Source organism: Buteo buteo, chromosome 2, assembly GCF_964188355.1.
Source record: "Buteo buteo chromosome 2, bButBut1.hap1.1, whole genome shotgun sequence".
Lineage (NCBI taxonomy): Eukaryota > Metazoa > Chordata > Aves > Accipitriformes > Accipitridae > Buteo > Buteo buteo.
This window is the reverse complement of record NC_134172.1, coordinates 6,069,852-6,095,662: the sequence shown is the minus strand read 5'-3', so window position 1 is coordinate 6,095,662 and position 25,811 is coordinate 6,069,852. Positions and strand designations below refer to the sequence as shown.

General features: G+C 48.0%; 2 protein-coding genes across 2 annotated transcripts in view; both read right to left on the bottom strand.

Moving 5' to 3' along the window:
- Window positions 1-709, bottom strand: part of OXSR1 (oxidative stress responsive kinase 1) — a 93,984-nt gene extending 93,275 nt beyond the window's left edge. Inside the window, exon 1 of the mRNA XM_075044606.1 lies at window positions 415-709. Coding sequence (XP_074900707.1) covers window positions 415-484 — 70 coding nt within the window. The 5' untranslated portion in view covers window positions 485-709. The remainder of the gene's footprint in view (window positions 1-414) is intronic.
- Window positions 710-10,229: 9,520 nt separating this feature from the next.
- On the bottom strand, window positions 10,230-24,967 carry MYD88 (MYD88 innate immune signal transduction adaptor). The gene is made up of 5 exons (XM_075044593.1): window positions 24,573-24,967; window positions 19,476-19,607; window positions 17,420-17,600; window positions 16,258-16,349; window positions 10,230-14,253 (listed from the first exon to the last, which is right to left on the bottom strand). Exons 1-5 carry the CDS (start codon window positions 24,910-24,912, stop codon window positions 14,099-14,101), a joined length of 900 nt encoding a protein of 299 aa, XP_074900694.1. The 5' UTR covers window positions 24,913-24,967; the 3' UTR covers window positions 10,230-14,098.
- Window positions 24,968-25,811: the final 844 nt, after the last annotated feature.

Sequence of the window (25,811 nt, the reverse complement as noted above, 5' to 3'; positions counted from 1 at the left end):
CAGGACACCCCCCCCCACTTTCCCTCAGCCGAGGGGTGACAGGACACCCCCCCCCACTTTCCCTCAGCCGAGGGGTGACAGGACACCCCCCCCCACTTTCCCTCAGCCGAGGGGTGACAGGACACCCCCCCCCACTTTCCCTCAGCCGAGGGGTGACAGGACACCCCCCCCCACTTTCCCTCAGCCGAGGGGTGACAGGACACCCCCCCCCACTTTCCCTCAGCCGAGGGGTGACAGGACACACACCCCCCTTTCCCTCAGCCGAGGGGTGACAGGACACCCCCCCCCCTTTCCCTCAGCCGAGACACACACACGTACCCCCCCCCCCCAAGCGAGAGGATACCCCCCCCACGGTGCGCACAGACGCCGGGGGAAGGAGCCGAGGGTCCCCGTCCCCCCCCCGCCGCCGCTCACCGATGACCTCCTGCAGCTCGTAGTCATCCTTGTTGATGGACCAGGGCAGCGCGCTGGGGTCCTCGGCCATGGCCGCGCCGCACCGCGCCGCGCCCGCCCGCCCTCCGCGCCGCGAGGGGGAGCGCCACGCAGGGAAGCGAGGGAACGGAGAGGCGCTGAGCTGCCCCGAGCGGCCCGGCTGCCCCGACCCCCAGCCGAGCCCCCGCCGGCAGCGGCACCCGCAACCCGGCCGCCTCCGCCGCCGCCCGCCGCTACCGCCGGCCAAACTTTGCCTGCTCCCTCCACCTGCCCATGCCCAGAGCGCCCTGACGTCACCCGCGCACGCCGCCGCTCGCACGCCACGCCCCGCCACGCCCACCGCAAGCGGGGGGAGGGCGCCGCCCGCCGCCATCTTGAGCGTGGCGCCCGCTCCGCCTCCGCCACACCACGGCTTAGTCGGTTGCCGCCACCGGCCTCGGGGGACGGGCCGGTACGGCGGGCTGCCGAAAGCGGACGGCGGAGGGGGGAAGTCCGTAAGGAGGAGAAAGGGAAGGGCGGGGATGCCACACACAAGATGGCGGCTGCCCACATCTTCCCCTCCCTCAGCCAAGAGGCGGGAGGGGCCGCTGGCTTAAGACCCACCGCGGGCTGCGATTGGCTGCCAGCTGCCCGATCCGCAGCTCCTATTGGAGGAGGAAGCTGTCAGTCGCGTCTTGTCCTCCTGAGGGGGTCCCTCCGGTTGAGGGGCCTCTGGTCGGGGTTGGGAGCGAAGGCCGGGCAGCGGCGGGAAGGGGCGGCCGGGCTGGGCCTGGGCCTGGGCCTGGGCCTGCCGTGAGGGGGATTCGGAGCCTGGCGGGTGGGAGGTGGCCCCGGGCGCAGAGGGCCAGCAGCCCTGTGGTGTCTCGCTGGTGAGCTGGAGACATGGGAACCCACCGGACGGGAGGGTGGAAAGCGATGGCGTGGCCTTGCCCGGGTTTGGTCCGGGAGGGACGTTTTAAACCCGAGGCGAAGAGGGCCAAGCCACTGCCTCCAGCCTCCCATTTCCCCACCAGCTGCAGCCCTGCAGTGAGCAGGTGTGGAGCCCGGCCCGGGCGCTTCGGGGATCCAAATTCCACGTTTAAAAATAGGTCCCGGGGTTACGATAGGTATGGAGGGATCAGGAGGTCTGGGTTTCTCTTTGCCGTCTCTGAGGATGAGCAGTTCTCCAGTTTCCCAGCTGCTGGATGCTTCGGCTTGCTCCAGGCTGCAATGTCAACATTCGTGGATATGTCCGACACCCTTATCCTATGGCTCATGGCCCACAAGTCCGTAGCTGGAGCTTTGTTGATCTGGATGCATTCAGGAGTACATCTGGTGGTCAGTGGGGAAAAAAAAATACCAGATTAAAAGAGAGAGGAATATGAGGCTAACTGGTGCCATGAACCCACGGAGGCTGCTGCCTATATATTTAGGTTTAAAGTGTTTGCAGTTTGGGAATCTATTTTTTTTCCAACATAAAATAGATAAAATGGCACGTCTCGCTATCGCCAGGCATGATAGTAACCATCAGAATTGACTGGGAATTTCTGTATCAGGTTTTATTCTTCTTTGCCAGTCACTGTTCTTGTAGCTTGATGTCAGGCACTACTGTGAGTCAAAGAACATCAGTTATACATATTTTTAGCTTATTAGGACAAATTCCTGAGATGCCTCTGATGAACCAGGCTTTGTAGAGGGCCACAGTACCCTGCCAAATGCATGGTCTGACTCCAGTATTTTCTCTTGCGCTACCTAACGCAGGACACTGACTCCTTCCTTCTACTCTTTTTTTGTCTTACAGAAGCAAGAGGCCCACAGTCCCATCTCGCTGCTGTGTGGGCACTCAACAACGATGCTCTCTGTCATAAGGCAGAACTTCCAACTGAAAAGCTGTTTGTTTTTCTTACATGTCTGTGTTAAACATTACTCTGATGAGCGATTTTTAATATTTGCTAAATATGGTTTAATTACTGCTCAAAACTGTCTCTGTGATCTTTTAACTATGTCATAAAAGGAGTTTATATAGCAATTAAAAACAGGTTTTACCCCAGAGCATGCACCCGGGTAGGCAGTGTCATATTTCTGATAGCTAACAGCATGTTAGAAATGGATCTGAGCCAGGCATCAACAACAAAAAGAGACTTATATATGCTTAATTTTACCACAGTGTTTTTAAAGTCAGAACCATATTTTGAATTCTCTTAACTTTGGGCCAAAAATCCTCCCCCTGAAGGCAATGCTAAAACTCTATTGATTTAGATCAATGGGGCAGGATTAGGTCCACAATGAGCCTTGTTCTTTAAGAATTAGCACAGACTTTGATCGAAATTAAAATTTAAAATGTGCACTGACAAGACCACCAGTGGCCACATGAGCATACACAGAGGAATGCCATATTTTAGTTTTTCAGCTCTGCAGTGAAAAATTCATCTCCACATTTTTAAACCAAAATCTCTCATTCACACAGAATCCGGATCCCACAAGTTTTGTGTTGTTTTTTAAATGAACTCAGCATTTTGAATCCCTTAGAAGTCAGGCATTGCTGTTGCATTCATTCATTCAACTGGTTGTTTCAATCCGAGTCTGATGAGGGATGAAAAAATGGAGCTGGCTTCCATGAAGGTCTTGATCCTTAGCCCCCTTCAGATCTCCAAGCAGCACCTTCTCCTGTTTCATTGTTAATATTCTGCTCATCCTACTTTTCCTGATTTGCTTTGTCTGTCTCATGTAGGTTGTAAGCTCTTCAGGGCAGAGGCAATGCCTCTATTTTTAAAAAAGCCTGTGAAGTGGTGCTGCTGAATCAAGTGGTTTGTTGCAATAACAAGAAATTTTAGTAGAAATCTGAAGTGGAAAAGCTGTTTCCTGGTATGTATCCACCTCTGCTCTGGACCAGGCTTTAGGGGAGACTGAGAAGTGGAAAAACTCCAGATATCTTTCAGGCAGGAAGGCTGCAGTCTGAGAAAAAGTCTCAGAGCTGGTTGTCCCGTATTTTTTGACTTCAAGTAAAACACCACGGTGATTAGAGCAGGCAGTGCCCTCCTCCCATTGATTCTGCTGCAGAGTAAAGGCTTTTTTCTGACACCTGCATTTCACTGATGTCCCCAGGGCTGGTGTTCCCCGGCAGCTGGCTGGGAGCCTTTGCACAACAGGCACACAACGCATGCACTCGCACAAAATGCTCTCATTCTTGTAAGGCGCATGGTTTCCTGCCTTTGTGGGCCAATTACTTACTGTTTCAATGAAACTTACTGGCACTATCCAGCTCTTTGCCTTTTTTTTTTTTTTTTCCATTCATGTAATACTGGCTATCGTAAAACTAATGTTTAATGCATAGATTGGTGGTTCTAATACTCAGCACACATGTGTTACTAGCTTTAGTACCTGTAAAGGATCCTTGATGGCTGATGTATTTTATCATCATCACAAGCATGAACACAAACTAACTTCATTTACACTTGGGTTGTAGAAAACTAGTCTAAACTCTAGTTTGCGTATCAAGGCACTGCAGATTTCATCTTTCTATTCATGTAGACTCTCAGATACATGATTTTCTTCTTGTTACAGTTAAAGCCGAAGTTGCTTTTTCAGAACAGCCATGCAGAGGCATTTGCTCTCACAGTTCAGTAGTGTTGGGGGCCATGGCATTTGTTGCTGCGTTTCTAGTTAAAGGCTTTTTAAGGCCTCATAAACCTCTGTTTGTAAGTGCCTGTGCATTAGCTACCATGATTCTTGCAAACAATAGCAGTTAATGTGCTTATTGAACTGCTTGGTACGGGCATGGTTTGCTAAAGCAAGGGGGGAGCCCAACAATGTCTGTCTTATTGCATTCAGAATAGGGCGAGTGCGCGTCGGCAAGCAGAATGCCTGACCTTGTTTCACTACAAAATTTGCCCGCTATTCTTTCTTCATGGAAACACTTCCAGGTTTATTGAAGGGACCTTACTTACTCTGTGAAACAGCAGCTGATTATTTAACAAAGTACACTGCACTTTATCTCCGGGGATTTCTCCTGGCAGCTTTGCTTTGGGTTTTGAGAAATAAGGCAAGGACCGTGCAGTGGAGGAAGGAGCAGTGATTTAAAAACCTCCAACTGGAGCAAGTTTTTAATAATAGTTGTTTTCAAACCACAAGTCAAATGCCAGTCTAAACCACAGCAGCAGGTTTTCCTAAGTGATCCTGTGTACTACCACGTACCTCCACCCCGTCATTGAGTGCCGGTGTGCTAAGTCATTCTAAATTCACCTTTGAGGTCACTTTGAAGTCAAGTAGCTGAAGGCCCGGTTTTAACAGGTAAATTCTGGTTCTCACAGTATGTTTACTGAAACCAGCTTTCACTCTGCAAACACACTTCTTATCCCATCACCACTGCCTCTCACACAGAAACGCTGTGCTGTTCTCTTACTTCCTCCGCCAAAAATATCCCCCAGATTTTAAGCTCCAGGAAACAAGCGAAGGGCTTATGACCAAGTTCTTCTTACTCTTCTAAGCTCATGACTTTTTAGTATACAAATTGAAAGCCAGTTAACCCTTTCTGTAACAAATTGTAGCTTTGCTGCCTCCTTCAGATCTAATATAAAATCGATGCTAGGATTAAGAAATAGTAAGATCTTGATTACCACATACCTGAACCACAGTTTAATAATCGGCTCTTGCTCTGCTCTGGTTTACAATAATGCTTTCTTCATACTTCTTTGTCTTTACAGAAGCTCATGAAAGACACTTCACATGCCTGCACCTCTTTTTGCCCTGGGAATGTCGCAGCTCCTAAGGACAGAAGGGTTTTCCCACTGGCCTTTTCTGTGGAGGGTAAATCTCCATCATAAAACATTTTCTAAGCAGCTGAGCAGGACAAGGGGGTTGAGAATGTGTTTCAGAGCTTTTTCCTTTATTGTTGGAAGTGCAGAATAAGCCTGATGCATCCAGACCCTGACGGACAAGCGGGTACACCTGGTCTGACTCCTCTTTTGCAGTTGATGAAGGGTGGCCAAGGACTGTTGGTTCTATTACATAAAGCTTTGTGTGTGTATTTAAGACGGTTTTGGACATTTTATTATTCAACAAAACTTTTTTAGAAAAATACTCAGTCCAAACACAACTGACAGAACCCAGCTTAGCAATACCAGAGAAGATCCCCTCCTTGCCGCTTGCTGTTGCGGCAGAGAAATCCCGAGTGTCCCTGGGTACTTAAATCTCCTTCTGAGGGCTGGCCATGGCAGGACTGAACACAGAAAGCAGCTTTTGGGGGAGACATTGCTGCTCTCGGGTGATACAGCATGGATACTCTGTCAGCTGGGAGTGCTTGGACCCAATTTACAGCTGGCAAACTTTGAAGAAATAAAATAAAACATCTTTTGTGACATTACAATGAAGCAAGATGAATTCTCTTAAAAGGCAGTGAGAAGAGAAACCTTAGGAATAGAAAGATAAGATTGAATAAGATTTTGTTCCCTTCTTGCCATCTGGGAATAAGATTTGTGAGGGAATATTGCCCTTATCCTTCTAAACAGCCAATATCTTTTCGAACCCCGGTAAGCCGAGGGCAGGCAAGGTTTGTGGTTCACATTAGCAGATTCTAATGACATGAGTTTACAATAATACTCTAATAGTTCAGTGTAACACTGACTCATAGCTTATTACTATGGCAATAGGAATGTATAAAGATCTCATTTGAAAAAAAATCTATTTGCATAGTTCACATCCTTTCCTCCCTACTCATGGATTCCTGTGTCATTGACTGCTGGCTGCTAAAAATAGGATCCTTTTTGTGTATCTAAAGTAAAGGAAAACCTAGAATCAGAGAGACAGTAGGAGGGAACCGAGGTCCTTACAAACAGAGCCTTCAGGAAATATATTTGTAATGAAAGCCCTCTGAGAGTGCAGGAATGTTTCAAAAGATAGGAACAATCTAAGAAGATATTTTGCAGGAAGAAGAGTTAATGAATCGCACCAGCTCCCAGCTTTGATATTTTGCACCATGGGGATGGGAGGATTCATCTCTCTATTCAATAGAGGACCAAGCCACAGTTTTGTCTTGCAGAAGCTGTCCCACGTCAGCAGCAGGAGAGGAAGCTTCAGGGAACAGCCCAGGAGCAGCCCTGTGGGCTGATGAGGAGCCAGAGAGAAGCCACAAGAGAAGGAGACTCACCAGGAGTCACTTGAAGGTGTACAAATCTCTTAAGGACAGCAGTAGGAAAGGGGACCTGGGAAGACATGAGTAAGGTATCTGCAAATTAAATGTATTACTACCTCCCGCCCTTTGAAAAAAAAAAAAAAAACAAACAACCCGTATGTCACCTCAGAAACAAACCGCTGAAGTGTGAAATCATGCGGCAGGGAAAGCTGTTACTGAGAATCAGAAATTGATTTAATAGAGAAAAATTGACTGCTGCATAATTTGTGCAGATTGCTAGCTGAAAGAGAGATATCCACAGCTCCTAAGGGCTTAGCTGCGGGCACCGTCTGGTGAAAGGTGCGGAAAGCAAAATTTCGTAGTTGGTAATTCTACGTGTACTGAATGCTTCCTCTTCAATACCGAACAATTAAAATCGATGACAGGATGCTAGGTAACAAAAGAAAATGACTGATCAATATGCATGTCTTGGAGCTGAAGAAAAACCCGTCTGCCAAGAGCAGCATGCTGATGAGGCAAGATTTCTGAGAGCTCAGATAGAAAATCTTAAAAGCTTCCATTCCCGATGCTCGATAAAACAATGTAGCTAAGCAGATGCCAGACGCAGTGCTAGGAGAGGTTAAGTCACCAAGGAGGCTAAAGAATAACTGTTAGGAAAAACAGGGAATATTCATTTTTAGACTAAATAGCTTTAGAGTGAAAAATGTGGCGCTTCTCTTCTTTGCCTTTCTTTCTAAAGATCTCAAAAGCCTTTTACTGATATTGAAAAATTACGTTCTTTGCATACCCATGTGAGGCTTTAGAGATGCTGAGACACTGACATTTTAAGGTCAATGTCCATTTTAGTCGTCAGCTCAAAGCACTTTTCATTTCGTTTCCACATATATTTCAGTTGGGAATGTCTGCCAAGTGCTGCCAAAAATCAAACACTAAATCTTCCATGATTCAGTAGTTTCAAATCAGTCACCCAGGTTTCTGAACACAGTTGAAGACGTTGCTGTAAAGCAGTCCGCAGGGTCCACCGTGGCTCCGGCACGACAGGGAACGGCACGTGGACCTTCAGGTTCGCTTACCCAGTCTTCCCCTCCCGAATGGTATTTTTGGTTTCTGAGGCAACAGATTGTAAACTGGCACACAAGCAGTTAAGCACCTTAGGACTTGCGGCTCTTACATTTAGTTCTGCTGACACAAACAGAAGGCAAACATAGCTGAAGATTAGAGCCAGGAAAATGCTGCAAAAACTTTGTGAAAGTTCACTTCATCATAACCCCCACATTTGCCTGAACATACTTCCTGTGAGTCCATCCTTCTCCTAACTTCAGCATCCTAAACAGTGGATAAAGACCCGTTGCATCGCCTCGTGACTTTGATTTCATTAACAAAACAGACGAGATTCATAGCGTTGAGCCTGCGCGTTCTCACTGGGCTTGGAGCAAGGGTTCTCCTCCTCCTCCCACCGTCTCGCCTCTGCAGAGCCCTCCTGCTCCCTCGGTGCAGGTGAAATGAGCCGCCGTCCACCTCACCAGCCAGCAGGACCCACTGATCCTTTCCCCCGCAGGCTGGCACCCAGCCTGGCACGCCACTTTGCTCTTTCCCCGCATGAACGCACGGTAGGGCTGAGAGCTGTACAAAATCTGTCCAGTCTGGGGAAGAGTCTGGATACTTGGCTGTTGAAGAAAACCTGGCACCTTCCTCCCAGTGCCTCTGTGCTTCCAGCCATCTGCCACCTGCCTCCTCACCCTGGGGGGCTCTGCGTTTGCTGGGAAGGGGAGGCTTGAAAGCGCAGCGCGGAGCAGTCGTGCTGTCCCCGGGCTCAGCCCCAGACACCGCGCTCGGCTGTCCCTGCTCCGCAGGGCAGCGGGAAGGTGGGTGTGAAACAGCAAGAGGAAAAAAATTCCAAGCAACCTTCTGTAAAGAGATGTAGTTAAGCGTTTCACGGCCAGCGCAGACTGTGTTCGTTCCCTCCCTCCAGTCCAGCCCCATCAAAATCCAACTTAAGCAAGCCTAGGAATTGGGGAAATTGGAATTGAAGCCCCTCTGCCAGCTGCCAGCCAGGAGAAACTCCAGGTGCAGCGGATGAAACGTTCGTGCTCTGAACTGAAGGGATGCATCCCACGCAGGGCGGGACAGCAGTTCACCATCCACAGTCCACTTTGTGGAAACCACCTTATGAGACAGAATAAACCGCTGTCCGGTGGGCACGGACAGCCCCAACCTCTGCTGCTGCATGAGCGGCTTGATCAGTGGGAACGGGAGGAGGGAAAGGCACATTGCTAAGCCGGGCTTTGCTACAGAACAGAAAATGCATTGTTTGTGAATCGGACTTTGGAACAACTTAAGATTTAAATATACCTTCAATTAATTAAACCTTTCCAGAGCAGCACAGCTCCAGAGTGGATACAACAATATTCATTCTCCAGACTGCAGATTTTGCTACAAAATAAACAAGTTTTCCAGGCTGGGCTTGACAGTGCTTATCAAGAAGTTGGGTTGGGTTCAAAGTCATCTCAAAATCCTAGTGGGTATTGGCTGAACCAAAAATGGTTATAACATAGCACCTAGAGAAAATTACCTTCAGAGAAATATTTGTACACGGCGCATGTCTGGTTGTCTAGTAAAACCCCTATAGGTCTGACAGAGGTGTTTTTTAATAAGCTCTATTAGCATGCTTTCCAGTAATGTGAACCTTGTGGGTTTTGTTTCTTTTTACTGCCTTATTAAAATACGTTTCCAGGATGCTCAAACAATTTTCCCAGCTATTTTTATGCATAATTACATTTTCTTCCCTATGCTAATTTTCTTCCTGTAAATGTGCCCTCTGGACCAAGCAGTGCCTCAATCTTTTCATGTCACCGTAATGAAGAACAGAATTTGATCCATCAAGGGGCAGTACTTCATCTCTCACCCTCCATCTCTGAAGCTTAGAACACTCTGCAGCGGTTACTGAATTTCACCAGGTAAACGCCGTCTTCCAGTAAAGGAGGAAATGGTGCCGATGTTCCTGCATCGAAATGAAATAGAGGACTGGGAATATTTCTTCTGGCACAAGAGGAATGACGGCTAGAAAAGAACTACCGCAGCCGGACCCCCTGACTCCGAGCCTGAGCTACTGCCAAATACAGGCAAAAATCATTAACTGCTCAAAAACACGCAAAGAGACAAGTGGTGCAAAGGTGCACTGAAAGTGATGGGATGCCAGCGCTTCTGGGAGCGGGACTCTCCTGGCAGGCTGCTCTTGCCAGCGATTTCTATCTGGAAATGCAGGGATGGTTTCCATATCACTGACCATATGTTCGCTCGTAGTAGCCATAGCAAAGACATTACTTCATACGCTTTATAGGGAATATTGTCGTGCAAGCGGCTTAGCATACAGCCCCTCCTGTTGTGAAGTGCAGCTCATCCTTGACCTCCAGAAATTCCTTCCAACCAACACTTCCATGATTCAGTGATCCTTCGTCTTTTCCTGTGGCAGGTCCTTGGCCTGACAGCTGCTGGGTTCATAAGTTATTTCCCTGGCTTGGACTGCCTCCGAGCCAAAGGAAATAAAGCTGGCAAAATCCTCCAGATTGCTGCGCTGCGATATATACCTTACTGGGGGCTCTAGGAAGGATGTGGAGTAGGAACTAACCGCCCAGCATCCCTGCTTGCCAGGGACAGGCAGCGGAAGCCCTGGCTCCATCCCCTCCGGCTTGCTGGGTACCAGGGCTGAAGCAGGTCCAGGATGGCGACAGACACAGACCGCAAAGCCAAAAACGAGACCTGGAGAGGAACCACGCGTGTCTGAAATACAATTTCTTCTTAATTTTCCTCCTGGTGTGACACAAGTCTACCTCTCCCTCTTCCAGGCACAGCCAAAAACCTCCACTGAGGAAGCTGTTTAGGCAAAACATGAAAAAAAAAAAAAAAAAAAAAAAAGAACTAGTCCGTATCATTTCTCACTAACACTTCATTTTGAGACCCAGTATTTACTCTCTGAGGCCCAAGAAGGAGATTCAGCCTGCTGGGTTTTAATTCTTTATTTTAAAATGCTTTCACAAGTAGCAAAAGGGGGATTTTTTTGAGGAGGAAAAACCACACTGAATCGCTGACTATTTTCAGAATGGCTATACAACACATATGCTTTTCCACAGATTTGTATCAGGATAGAAAGTAATATAAATATATATGTATATATATAAAAATAAATGATTTGGTACTAACAGATTCAACTAGGACAACTTCAGTGAGGGAAAGAAACAAAATGGAAAAAAAATTTAACATCACAATTTTCTAAGTCCCTTCTTTAAGGGTGTTCAAAATTTTGACCTTCCACTGCACGTGAAAGAGGGGAGAGCCACAGTTGCCACTGAAATGTGTTTATCATAACTAGATTCTTTATCATTCATAGATGTCACACTTCATCAAGTCACTGTGACAAGACAGATATGAAAATGTCAGAAGTGCATAAACTCTGTTTTTTGCATAGAAGAAGATACATATTTAAAGCACGTATTTTCCATTTTAGGGCTGTTACCCCACTTTACCCCAAAATAATTATTTTAGCCTACAAGACAAATGGTAACTGGTTGCAATGAAGCAACAGTCTGACAACAGTAATACTTGCCTGGCATCCGAGCCAGGCAGACAGAAAGGCCAGGGCACAGAGAGCAGGATGATAACGAGATCCCGCCGAAGCACTGACATCTTTCACAATTAACTGGAATATTGCATTTATCTACTGCATGTCAGAAGATTTAGAAATTCAGCGCTTGGTTTTGTTCTCCCTTCCAGAAGCAGCACTTTCCCTGTTCGGTGATCACCAGATCATCTATTACAAACATAATTATTTTTGCTGCTATTATTTTTTCCTCATTTGCAACATCCCCAGTCCCAAACCACCCGTCAGGAGTTGCGCAGAAGACACCGCACGAGGTTCAATCCGCCAAAATTCTCGCTCTTTTTGGTATAGCCTCCTTAGAAGAGGCTGCAAGGGGCAGGGGAAGAAAACCCGCTCCTCTCTTCTGCGGGTCATGGTGCAGCTGGTCCATCCCACCCGGCAGGCAGGATCCCTCGCAGGGTGCCAGCGTGGGCCATTGCCTCCCTCTAGCGTCTGCAGCGCAGCCTCTGGTGCCCCTGCTACCCCTTAATTAGTTACCAGAGTCCTTTCAGCTCTCCAAACGAGGAATCTGGTTTGGTCCTGCGAGTAATGACCCATAATTAATGTTTATAGACGCTCCAGAGTATGAGAATTCACCGAGGCCCAGGAGCGCCTGGGGATCAAGCAGCCTCCAGAAACTCTTCTATAATTAACATTTAACGATTATGCAGAAACCCCGAGGCAAGCAGCTGTCTCCGCTTCTGCAGGAGAGGCCTGAGGGCAACAGGACATGAAGACGAACTATTTAGAAACCCCTCGTCAGATTAACTTTTCTCCTCCCATGCCCACGGACTTCTCACTTGTTCTAGCAAGAGAGAGAGGTGTAAACGTCACCTTGGCACGATGGCAGCAGTTATATTTGTAGGAGGGACTGAAAAACACCCAGCTCGTGGGCCTATCCAAAAATGGCCCCTGACGCTAACGTGATGTGGGTGAACAAGCTTCACCCCACTCAGGTCGAGGGCCGGCTGGTCTCAGCCAGGAGGAACCGGCAGTGGCGTGTGGACAGGACAGGACAGGGCTTTGCAGCACCCCCTGGTAAGGGACCGTTCATTGACAGGGTGGGTGGGGGAAAGGCAGGAGCACCCATGTCTCTCTGCACCTCAGCCCTGGTAATGCTTTAAAACAAATCCTAAATATATATTAAAAAAAAAAAAATCACATCCAGATGCAACCTTCAAAATGTAAACTAGTAAAACATTAAGCGGTGAAATCAACATGAGTCAGTGGCTGAAGTCATGAACAAAGTGGCAGAGTCCAAGCAACTGCAGATACATAAGCAAGATCCCTTTCTTCCCAATTTAGAAAGTAAATATTTACTGTAAATCTGTTTAATACACCAGCGGGTCACTTTAAAACACTACTTTGGGCAGAACTCTTGCCCACCACCCCTGAGCACTGAGAACTGACGAGATCCACTAGTCACTCTGCAGGATTCAAGGCTAAATCTAACAAGCAGAGCAATATCAGTGTTGCTTCTAGCCTTAGTCACAGAAATACAGTAATTATTGTGGCGGTTAACTAAAATATGCTCTTTCCTATTCATGTAACATTAGCCTTTATATTTTAAACACCCCAAGTGACCATTTAATATGCTACTCAGTATTTATTGCTGTACCTTTGAGGCATCCCAAAAGCTGGTATGTTGGAAGGCTCTTAAAGGTGAAACAATTTAAGATCTGGACCCACTTAGGTGCACAGCCCTGTTCCTGGTCAAGTCAGTGAGCAACAGCAGCCTGCACTTTCTGTAGTAAGGACTTTCACTGAAAATATATATTTTAAGACTGAATTTGTACAAAAGGAAAGCTCTATTGCAAACATTTAATAAAATCTGGGAATGTAAAATGCTGGTGTAATGTCACTTAATCAAATATGACCTGAACAGAGACAGACATGACAAACACGGTACAAGAGTGTGTCTTTCCTTACACTTCCTGCTTTCAATGAGCAAAAAATAACCACGTAAAACAAACCTGAGGGACTGCCTCAGAAAATGCTAGTGACAAGGGATCTGCCCTGTAAATGAACACGGAACAGGAATATTGTGATATAACTCAAGGAGGAAAACATCCCCAGAGAATAAACCAAGCTCAGCAATTCTGCATTAGTCATAATTACATGGATAATTGCTCTAATTTTGTAGATACTGCTACGAATAACAGGAGAACCATTCATTTCTTAGCAGTGCTTTAACAATTAAAATACGCTTTTGCTTTTCTCAAAAGAAGGACTGAAGGAGACTGTCTACCCTCAGAACAAGCATGGGCCAGGGAGAGCCCACACGCATTCCCCCGTGCTGCCCAACAGCGGGGCTGCAGCACAGGGCAGGGGACATCGTCCCTGGCAGGGCAGGCTGGGTCCCCCGGACAGGGCTGCCAAAAATCTGTCATTCTCATGGCACTGGCCGTTCACAAAGCAGGAAACAGAGTCTGAAACCTCAGTTCCTGCTGATCACCAGGCAGCCACCGGATTTCACTAGGGTTTTAAAGAAACACCAACCCTAGATATTACTATAGCCACTGAACAGCTTTTAAAATAATAGGAAATATTTAAGATTAAGAATGCCTGCAGTTTGAGGCTCTAAGGTCTTATTAAATGCTTACAATTGAGTGTTCTTGTATTAGACACTCCACCTTCAAATGTGTATTTTCTATATTTTCAGTGAAAATGCTTACTACACAAAACACTAGATGCTGTTGCTCACTGACTTGAACAGGAACACCCACACAGTTTCTTTATTTCTCCTTCTGAGTTATAAAAAAGTGCTAGAGAAAATTCTTTGCTCCCAGTCGCAGGCTCCAAACATGGATTGGAAGGATCCAGGTTCTGAAGTGGTAAAAGACCCTGCGTGAACAACAACATGGTCCGAAGGCACAGCCAGGACAGATGACAAAAGGGCACCTAGCTCTCATGACTCTGCATCACGGCAGCATGAGGGATTTTGCCAGTCTCGTCCAGAACCATTTTTTGGTGCAAGGATTGGTGTAATCACAAATTGTAATGAACCGTAAGATACTTGGAAACTCGTTCTTCATGGTTTTGCACTTGACTGGAATCAGCCGTTTGAGACGGGCACCTGAAAGACAAATCACACAGGCAGAGGATTACACAGAGCCACAGTCAGATCCTGTATCCATTTTCTCCCCACAGCGGCACACACATCACAAGATGCAGGTTTGCTCCTGATTTTGTGTCATTTCATTATAATGCAACTAGCTCTTACCCTGGAGAGCAAGTTTCTGAATCCCAAGCCCTCTGCTAAGAACATTTCACTCAAATACCTAGCAGGGCCTCATCTAGCATGCGTAGGGTGGCCTGTGCTGATCCCAACTGGGAGTGATAAAGGCCTAACAAACTGCAGATATAAAACAACAGAGCACAGTTTCTTGTGGAACGCAAACAGGATTATATAGTCCTAACTACTTCCAGGTGTGTATGAAGACAAAATTCAGAGACTAAGTTGCTTCTAGATGATCAGCTTTACTGGGTTACCTCCATTTCTTTTTCTTCCAACCCTGATGTACTCAGATAGGCTGCAGATGTTACCCAACAAGGGGCTGCAAGGAATCACTCCGCTAACGTGACTGAGGCATGCACAACATGAGACAACTCTCCCTATGATTGCTACTGCTGGAAGGAACAGCTCTTCTAAAGAGGAACCTCTCCTTTTATAATTCTCCACAGGGACACCCGCTACCAGCTAAACTGCGCTGACCAGAGCAAGTGATGATGCTGAGACCTGGATGAGGTAAATAACCCAAGATTTTGTAACTGCAGCAGATGCTTAAGTAATCCCTGGAGCTCCCAGAACTTGCCACCAAACTTTCTGTGCGTTAGTTACCCCATGCAAACAAGTACCTGTGCGATTTCTGGAAGCCTGTACTTACACGCATGTTTTCAATGGTACAGCTCAGGTTATTACATACAGATGGACATTTCTTTTCCTGTTGTTCTAATGAAAGGTATGATGCCAACAAATAACTGGTGAATAACTAAAAGGACTTTGCTACAAATATTGATGATTAGGGGCTGATGCAATATGCTAGGGGCGTTCAGTGGATTAACAGCCATCATATGAAATTATTGTGTCAAGGAAGGTGGAGCTAATTCCTAGCCCTGCCACTGGCTTCCAGTTTAACCTCTGGCAAGTCATTTATAATACCAAGTCAGGTACCTCATCTAGAGAAAAGACTTTACATGCAGACACTCCTATTGATATTGCACATCCTCCATACTATTAGGCTGTGCTGCACTTACTCCCCAGCAACATACACAAGTGCAGGATAACTAGTGGTTAGAGAAAAGCAGTCTGAACAGACTTGACAGAAGTAAATTGATGGCTTTTCAATTCAGAGCAAAATATGTAACAGATTTTTTCCAATCCAAGGTGGACATTCACTCCATATTTTGTTTACCTAGCCACAATACTCAAGGATCTCTGCAAAAAGCTGCACGTTCATTACCTGCTACCCTATTCCCAGCATCTACTCACACCCTGAATTTATTATAATACTTTTCTCTTTATGGCGTATTTCCCGTATGGATCTTGAAGCACTTCACAAGCCTGACATGCAGCTACAATGTCTCTGAAGCAGGCAGCATTAGCCCACTTGACAGCTGGAGCACTGAAGCATAGACAGCCAAGCTTCCCGCTCGCAGCCATGAAGAAGGTCAACGGCAGGGCAAGGAACCAAGTTCAGGTCCCTGCCTGCACAACAAAATTATAAAGCCACCGTTAGTTTTAATGGCTGCTTCTAACAGCAATAGATCTCTGTTTGCCTAGTGAAGGGCATTCCACCCAGGGCAAGCCCTGTGCCTGAGTGGACTTTCACACACACGAAACATAGGTCAGTGTTGAGAACCCAGGTCTGAGACCAAGTTACCAGTTCTGTAACTATCAGTTATTTTCGCCTTCCTCACCAGTATTTACCTAATCTGCTTAAACACATCTGAGACTACCCTTCATTCTGCATTTGTGCAGTGCCCAATAGCACAGCACTGATCTCAGCTGGAGATGTTACTGTAATAAAAATTGGAATGTTGATATGCAATTTTAGATGGGATATTTGTGAGATCTTACCTGGAGAAAGACTAAGTGCAAATTTGGTCTGAAAATCACATTCATCGCTTTCCAGGTAATCATCTGAAATGACGACCACCATCCTCCGACACCTGAAGATGAAGCAGTCAGGGAAGAAAGAAATAAAACGTCAGCAGAGATGCTTCTCCTTCTCACTGGTAGAAGTCTGTATTCCTCTGAATTGCTCCAGTGGAGAAATGAACCTGCCAGCTGTGTTCCAGCAGGAATTAACTAGAGAGCAAGGACTACTGACAGACAGGTAGCTACGCTGCACACAAAAACCTGATTACAGATACACACTCATATACCAAAAAATTAGGAAATAGCAAAGTCCAGATTGTCTGTGCAATCTTTATTTGATCCTCTGTCTATATATTACAAACAATGCCATCTTAATTATCTGCTTACATGCTGCCTTTATTGACTGACCATAACTGGTACTTTTTAGTATTAGAATGAACTGGACAGAGCTTTATTGTACGCATATTACTGTGAATTCACCTGGTTTCATAAATTTGAGCTTTATTCTCCAATTTATTGCTTACATTCATTTGAGGTGCCTGGTTGTAAACTACATGTTAGGCTCTTTATGGAAGGCTACACTGTACCACAGCCAGGACAGTGAGGCCCTATGAGGGTCTCTGTTAAGGCCAAGCTACCTCCCTCTGAAAAGCTTATGTTTAAAACCCAGACACCTGCCCTGGGATTTTTCACTCCCTGTCTGGGGAGTTGCTTTTGTCTCCCACAGCTCCCACCATGCCCGAGTCCCACATAGGCCTGAAGGATTCTTGAAATCAACACCAGAGCCAACACCAGTGCTGTCCCATCAAACTCCACACCGTGGGGTGGAGCTAACTCAGCCTGGAGCTGTATTCATTTCCAGATCACCTCCAAGGATGTGACTGCAGGATATTCCAGCCAAAGAAAAGCGATCAAACTTAAGCAGCATCACTACAGTGGCATCTGCCTCATGAACACAATGAAGCAACATGTTTGGGAATGCTTGAGTCTTCCTTCTTGAGCCAAGAGTATAAAACAAACCCCATAAAGACATCCTCGTGGATTTTTACTGCTTCATTGGCACCACACCGCAGATATCATGGTAAAATGAACGGAATGTTCCATTACACTCAGCTGTCCCAAACAGCCATGGTTCACTTACCTCCTTTCTATAAGTTCTCCACTGATGGACCACACACACGTTCCTGGCAAGACATCCCGATCAAATACACAGAGCTTCAGTTTGAACTCTGTTTGTTCCAGCTCCCTGATCATCTCCTGGACAAACTGAAGGTCTTTCTGACAGTAGCAGATGAAGGCATCAAACATCTCTGTTCCATTCCCTGAAACCATTAAAAATTTAGTTGTCATCTTCTACTATAAATGAAGTTAACTCCTGTAGTGAACTTTCACTAACTCCCACAGAGTTTGACTCGGAGCTTTGACAGACAAGCTCTGGCCGAACTTGCAAAGCTAATTTAGCATTTTACCAGACTAGTTACCCTTCAGCCCAGACTCCTGTCCATCATAGGGCTGGCAGGAGGTAACACACATCTGTGCCTTGACCGCTTTGGTTCACAGGCCAGGCTATTCACATAAACCCACATTTGCTGGCAGTGGTTAGGGAAGTGTAGCTGAGATGCACACATGCAAAATCTGCAGAGGCAATAACATCCAGCCACAGGGAAGGGGGTGAGACAGAGTCTGGGAAGAGCCAGAGGGAACAGAGTACCCCAGAGGACACAGCTCAGAGCCCCAGTGCTCCGGGATTTCACTGGGACCTATGCATCTAAAATATCCTTGTGGCTCTGGGAACTAGTTCTCTAGTTTAGGTCACAGAGATACAAACTCCCAACCAAAACCTTCCTACAGGCCCTTCATCTAGCAATGTCCTGGCATCCACTGTCTACTGAGCTATGAGGTAGGCCTTGAAATTAGGAAAGGGTAGTTTTTATGGCTAAGATATCAAACTTGGGTACCTGAAGTCATATCCTAAGTAAATGGCCCTGTTTTCCAAAGATGTTAATGGCTAGCAGCTCTTGTTTATTTAGCACTTATCCAAGTATTAAAGTACTACATTTTAAGGGCAATGTCCCTCGTAATTAAGTGCCTTAATACTGCTGGATAGTTTCCCACTGTGTTATTTTTTTTCTGTATCAATGTCACTACATATATTTTCAAGTTTTTATGCCAGTTAAAGCCTACCGCAGTGAAAAAATAGGTCAGGCTCTAAAAGCTGCTGGGAACAGTAGGAACCCGGCAGGCAGATCCAGCTCAAGAAGCATCCAGTCAAGCAGAAGGGTAACTGTCTGCCAGGTCAATCAAACTGAGGGTACTGCTTTAGGGGCATGCGCTCACTTGGGGGTCACATCAGGCAAAGCTGCCATGTACAAACACCAGCATACTGGTCTGTGGACATTTGGGGAGGGTTAATGATGCCCCCACGTACAGCAAAGGTGGCCACCCAAAGTTGGACTAGCCAGGGGAGCATATGAAGAGGTGAGCTGACACACCTCCATTCAGCCTTGGCTGCTGCTCCATCTGTCACAGAACCTTGTAGGATGTCCGCTTCCTCAGCCCACAGCTGCGCACGCAGCCCAGCATGCACACATACAGCTGTGTGCGCAGCCCGGCGCGCAGCTAGAAACACAGAAGACTGCACACACAGCCCAGCACGCAGTTGCACACGCACATGGCTGCACACGCAGAGCTGCATGTGCGGCCCAGCAAGCACACACACAGAGAACTGTTTCCTCTCTTCCCCCACTTCACACCCAGCCATACTTCACATCCTGCTTCCTTTTTATTCAAGGTGGTTAAATCTGCTGAAGACAGGGCAGCGTAGCCAAGGCAATCAGCTTTGACATCCTTCCCCCTTTACTCCAACCCACTGTGCTTTCAGCAGCTGTTGCTCTGTGCCAGGCTGTGCTAAGGGACACATTTCTGGGAAATCTCCTCCCATGCACATCCAGTGGGCTCTGCACCAGCCTGTTTCTGGGTACGGTGTTCCCCAGGGTTGCTTTTCCTCTCTGCCCTAGGGAGCAGGAAAAATGAAAGTGGCTGCAGACTACCAGCTAAAGCATTCCGGCCTAGGCTACGAAAAGTCATGGGGAGTAATGAAAGCAAACAGGTTTTCTTTAATTCTCATGGGGATCTGCTACAGCTGAAGCCAATTCCCACATAAGGTATCAGGCAGCACTGTAATCACGGGCACTTACCGTACGGATCATCCCTGGTGGTGATGCCCATCAGTTCTGATGTCTTTGGCACGCTGCTGTCTACTGCTGGCACTTGAAGTGGCTGGTCGGCCTGCTCCTGCTTCCTTTGTAAGTATTTCTTACAGTCTTCCTCTGCAAAAACACACAACCAATGCAAGAGTCTCCTGTGATGGTGGTTTTACACTGCCAGAGTTCTTTAAAACAGGAATAGCTATTTCATAGATCAAGGATATCAGATTGAAAAGTCGTCTGATTTTTTTGGTATCTAGAATTTCTCTCACCCCGTTCTGAACCTCTCGATGCTGTCTCAACCACCTCCTCTAACAATTAATTCCTGAAGCTCACTCTTGCTGTTTAAAGAAGTACTTTCTTTTATTCGTTTTAAACCAATCTCCTCCTATTACCCTTAGTTCTAGTATATCCCAGTACACTTGAAACAGCATGCATCATGTGCGTAGCAGGTCCCAACTCTACTGTCTGGTCTCATTGTTATGCACTTTGGAGTATTTAAAATCATCAAATAATTGAGGGGGATTCTCAATTAGAAGTCTCCATATTGTCTTTTACTAATAAATGTAGACACGCACCAGCCCTTGTCAGACAGAACTGTGGGTTACAATGAGTACATACAGTCACCACATACAGGAGCACCACATAAAATTCTAGTGAGCCCCTGAAACAGGCTTTATATTGTGCAACAGCTAGTGGAGATCCTCTTTATCTCAGGTAGAGTGGGGGTGTGCCTCCCCTCCGGGATAACTGAAGGGCAAGCAGGTCTGTCACGTTCACTGCTGTGAACCTCCCAAACAGGACAGTGATGGACACAGATCTATTATGAACAGATTTTGTTTAAAAATTAGTGATAAATCTAAATGTAAAGTCTTTGTAGAAGCGACAAAAACCCCTGTAGCCTCTGCCACTCTGCGATATGCAGTTATAGAAGAACTTGAAAGTAAAAGGAAATTTGAAATGGGGAATTAACAAAAAGATGAAACGCCCTAGAGCCTTCTCCTTTACTTAAGATTTAAAAAAAAACCCCATCAAGTATCAATCAGGAAAGTAGTGATCACTCAGAGGGTTAGGCTCACACAGCTACAGAGATCCCTGGTACAACAGCTGTAGCAAAGGATCTCCTGAAGTGCAGGATGCGGGTGGGAGCCCAGTAAGCACTGCTGTGACACAGCCCTAGTCGGTAATGAGCGGGTCTGCAGGAAGCCCCTGAAGCCCGATCCTCGGCTTCCACCTCATAGTTTTGCATCTGGTGACTGGATTACTCCCAATCTAATAAAGTGTCAGATCTGATTAAAGCTTTTCATGAAGCTGAGGCGTTCCCCATCTACCTGTCTCCTCCCCGCTCCTCCCTAGTCCTGCAGCGGAGAGAAGAATCAGCCACATTCTTGACCAGCCAGAAAGTTCAGATTTCAGGTCTTTCCTCACTACAGCACAGACTCGGGTCCCACCTCTCTGCCAGCTCCCTGTTGCCATGAGGCGTGCACATTTTGTGTCAGGTAAGTCAGTCTTTGAAATCATGATTAAAGCCACTCTGAATTGGCCAACAGAAGTTCAGAAGTTCCTCAGGAAGGACTAGCACGCAGGCACGACCTTACACGTGCTGTGGTCCCCTACGTAGCCAGCTTCATGATCCAGAATATTGCTGAACAGGCAAGAACAGGCAATTATTTAAAGGCATACAAATACTAGCGCTCAATACAGAATCGTTCATTTTAAGTGTATTTCCTCCATGTCTTGTCTCCTTGCCTCTCCCTCCTGAAAAAGTGGCATCTGTGCTGCCCTGACCTGCGTTTTTCTGGATTGGTGCCCAGAGCTCATCACCACACCACTCAAGGCTGACACACATTCTCATTAACATAGAGTGTTCTCCTGATTCATCTAGTCAAGCCTAGCACAGAGTTTTGATGGCATCATGCTGTAATCCCAGATCCCATTTATCCCTACAGGATAAACCTGAGAGCTGGGCAAAGCTTTCAAAACAAAACACCGGAGCCTCATGGTTTTATTGCAAGTGCAAACTGGGGGCCCTATCGCACTGAAACTGCTGATCGGTCCAGTGAACCTGAAGGAATGAAAGACATTCATGAATTTGGCATGGATTAGTCCCCAGATGGAAACAGTGCCTGACTGTACAGGTTAATGAGAGCGAACGAGGGTCAAAGATGACTTTGCAGGCCTGTAAAGAAAAAGGATGCAAACCAACGCAATCAAGTAGCAAGAAACTCCTCCAAGCTAAGTTGTCCCACTCCACCCAGCGCCTAACAAACACAGTGCAGGCTTTACATTCCTCCAATGGTCAAACAAAAGCCTGAGGTATTGGAGAGAAAGAATAAAAACATGAAACCTAAAGTGCGAAATGATCAGCATGATGAGAAGAGAAAGAAAACAAAGTAACTGTCAAGCAGGAAAGCAGCACTTTTATAATGGGTCAGGCGGAAACAAAAATCACCGAGTTTTAGTGGAAAAGAGTTAGCACAAACGTACCAAAGCAAAGAGCTTCACATCCCTAAAGATGACTGTACAACGAGGTAGGCTGCTAAGAAAGATCACACTTAGGGCAGATCTGCTGGGATGGAAAAGCTGCATCCTGCAAGCACCTGTACTCCAGACAGTGCAACAGGGGAGCTGCTAAATACAGCCCCGCTGTACAGAGCGGCCAAAAGTGGAACTATTCAAGGTCCCAGGAGACACTGATTTTTAGCATCCTAAGCATAGCCAGGAATGGAGCACATGATGAGAAGACAGGGAACTGGTTCTGCAGCAGAAATCACAAACCAAACATGTCCTCTGGAGCTGCACAGCACCAACGAGTTGTGTTTAACGGGGATGCTGTGTCCCGAAGGAGCTTGGCTCATTTGCCCAAACAAGAGTTTCAGGTGTCATTCGAGAGACCCCAGAGTGTCCGAGACACCTGTTAGGGACTAGCAGGTATGACACTGGACCTACGAATGACCCGTGTCCATCAGGAGGTAGAGGCCGTGTGAGATACCCTGACCCCTCTCAGATGACTTGAGATGCCTTTGTGTGGGCTGCTGAATCGTGCCCCAGATCTGCACCTCCTATGACGAAAGCACAGACCGCAGAAACCTCAATACTGATGTTTTCAGGTTCTGAGCTGAATCCCAGTGCAGGAGTCCTAACGGCGTACAAAGATGCCCTTGGCATCAGGAAATACCGTGCTTAAGAGTGCATGCAACTGTCCATTTCCTTTCCTCTTACGAGTGTAAACACCTCTGACTTCTGCAAGAGCTCGGAGTGCTAGCAACAGGTCACAGGGTCTAGCTGCAATCCTCAGCCAAAAATAATAAAAGATAGGAATGGCCATGCTGGGTCAGGCTGAGGGTCCATCTACTCTTAGCATCCTGTCTCCAGCAGTGGTCAAAACCAGATGCCTGGGGAAGAACATAAGAATAAAATAAGCATACAGTGGTATTTTCCTAAAATAATCTATCTTTTAAGTATAATCTACAATCTATTTTTATAATCTATCTTTTGGAGAATTTGCAGTTAAGGAATATCCTGAGCCAGAGGCAATATTTTTGTGTTGAATAGCCCTCAGTGGGTCTTTCTTCCAAGAATTTATCCGTCTCCTCTTATCAGCATGACCTACCACCAGGCTAAACTTGTGACTTTCCTGAAGCTCAGGTTCCTCCCACTCGTTCTGCTGTTGTCTATCCAGGCTCTGACAAAGACTGTCCACCACATTCCCTTCCAGCGGGCCAGCTCCTGAATTCAGGGCCAGAAGCAGCCTAGACGATGCCCAGAGTTTTCAAGAAGCCCCAGCTCTCTCGCACAGCTGGAAGCTTCTGCTATTTGTTATGAACCTCTGATCGGTGGATCATGAAGCACACTGGCTTTTTTTTGTCTTTCCCAATACTGAGTCTTCAGAGTGCGTTCTTGAGTATGAAGAACTGCAGGAGTATGGGAAAGTCCTCCATCGCTCCTTGGTCAGGCTCTCTACATAGATGAATTTCTACGTCTTCACTTATCTCCATGAGTAACAGGAAATGAGATTCATTATTTCTTCATCACTAACCCGGTAAGCTATATTATACAGCACAGGCCTTCAGCAGAGTCTCTGGCTTTGCAGATCCTTCGGCAATGAACTTCCCCTTCCGATGTCAGCTAGCTTCCCTCTGAATTTCTGTGATTGTGAAGAATACGAAGACTCTACAAAGAACAAGTTATCAAAGCAGCACCAGGACCTCCACACTTCTCACTGACCTATCTCAATTTTCTTCAGTGTGCAAGGAAATTTTATTTTTCCTTCCATTATCCAGTTAATTATTTTTCCCTTCCATTACCCAGTCCCACACATCCATCATCTCTCCCTGCAAATATCTTCCTATCGCACTAGACCTACGCATCACGATTTTCACACTGTCCCATGTCTGTGCAAGCTGTCTCCTGGCTGACCTGGCCCAGAGCCTGGTTTGACAAGCAGAAACTTTACTGTTGAAAGTGTGGGATAAGACGGGGCTCCAGATTGCTTTGCAGGGCTTACGGTTCGCAGAAATACAGCGCGCTTCTCCCTCCCGTCCTGGAAGCTACGCGAGGCTCCTACACCACCACCACCACCGAGGAGGTCACCCCACAGTCTGGGAAGGGCTTTCCTCCTCGCGTGGGATTCTTCCCTAACATCACCTCCCCTGGACACAGCAGCGAAGACCGACACAGACCGCATCCCCTCCCACCCAAGCGTCAAGGAAGCACCGAGCTTAGCAGTGCCCTGCTGTCGCAGAGGGCCGCAAGGCAGCGTCCCCAGGAGAACCCCCCCCAGCCCTGGCGAAAGACGGGGCCCCTCCGGCCCGGCCCACCGCAGCTCCACGGAGGAAGGCAAGGGGCAGGCTCGGCCCCGCTTCCCCTACGAGCCGTGGCAGGCCCTCGCCGCCTGAGGGCCGAGGGAGACCGCTCGGGCCTCCCCGTCCCCTCAGCGCCCTCGCCTTCCCTCACGCAAGGGCGGGAAGGGCTCGCCGCCTCCAGGGCCGGGGGCGCGGGTGGGAGGCGGGCGGGCCCCCGCGGCCGCCCGCCCTGAGGGAAGGGAAAGGAAGGGAAGGGGCGTGCGGGGACGCCGCCGCGCCTCACCCACGCTGCCGGCCAGGTCGAGGAGGACGTCGTGGCGGCCCAGGCGGCGCAGGAGGTCGAGGAGGCGGCCGACGGTGGCGCCGCCGGGGCAGCGGCACTGCCAGTCCTCCAGCAGGGCGGCGGTGGGGTCGGGGCTCGCCTCCAGCCGCCGGATCTCCAGGTACTCGCAGCCCAGCTCCTCCGCCAGCGCCGTCCAGTCGGCGGCCGCCGCCGCCCGCGGGTTGAGGTAGAGACCGAGGCGGCGCCGCACGCCGTAGTTAAGCGCCACCATGGGCACGGCGTGGAGGTCGGGCGGCGACGGGACGCGGCCGGGAGCGGGGTCCGCCGGCGCCGTAGCCATGGCCGCTCTCGCAACTTCCCCCCCCCCCCCGCCTCCTCGCCCGGCGCCCTTTCGCTTCCCGCCTCGCCCCGCCTCGCCGCCGCCTCCCGCCCGCCCCCGGCGGGCTCTGCCCGCCCTCCCCGCCGCGGGGTGCGGGGCTGCTTTCGGGGTGCACGGCCGCTTTCGGGGTGCACGGCCGGCCGCGCTTGAGGCCGGGCTGCCTCGGAAGGAGGCGAACTGCGCTGGTTTACCGCCCGGGCCTCGGGCTCCGCTCTGTCCGTAGGGGAGACGTGGGGCAGACGCCGGAGCCGCGGTGTGGGCGAGGGGAGACGCTTCTGCCACAGAGGGTACAGTGCTGTCCCGAACGCTGTTTTCCTCTGTTCCCCCCCCACCCCCAAATCGCCCCACGACGGCTACATTCCTGCCCAACCCCCTCACACGACAAACGGTGGGATTATTAACGCGGCCCTGGCAGGGCGTCCGCTCAAAATCACTTGATTCGTCTCCTTTTGGTAGAAGAACCTGCTTTTGTGTTCCTCGTCAGTTCTTTTCTCAGTCCAGTCCTGAACCGACGTACCCAAGTAAGCATTCAAAGAGATTTAACAGAATTATGGTAGTCTTCTTTACAAAAGAGGCCCAAATGAATCCCTAGTGGTAATAAATCCAGAGCCACGTTCTGTCTGCTGAGAGAGGGCTGCTTTTGGGACTGAGGAGTTCAAACCCGGGCTGTCCATCGGGTGACAGCGCTCCACGACAGCACAAACATGGCTGTCCCCAAATTCCCAAAGTCTTCCAGCGAGTACAACATTCTGCATAAACACAAAATGCTTAAAATGGCCAGGGAACCATTTTAGACTGCTTTTTTGGTGCCAAGGACAAAATAACAGTTCTCAGCTATGAACTGATTTCCAGCTTCCAGG

What these genes read in the sequence shown, in the direction of transcription:
- MYD88 (XM_075044593.1), bottom strand. Translation starts at nt 24,912, where the DNA reads ATGGCTACGGCGCCGGCGGACCCCGCTCCCGGCCGCGTCCCGTCGCCG. An exon ending in CGACCTGGCCGGCAGCGTGG is followed by an intron (nt 19,608 to 24,572) that starts GTGAGGCGCGGC and finishes GTGTTTTTGCAG; the next exon opens with AGGAAGACTGTAAGAAATAC. An exon ending in CACCAGGGATGATCCGTACG is followed by an intron (nt 17,601 to 19,475) that starts GTAAGTGCCCGT and finishes TAATGGTTTCAG; the next exon opens with GGAATGGAACAGAGATGTTT.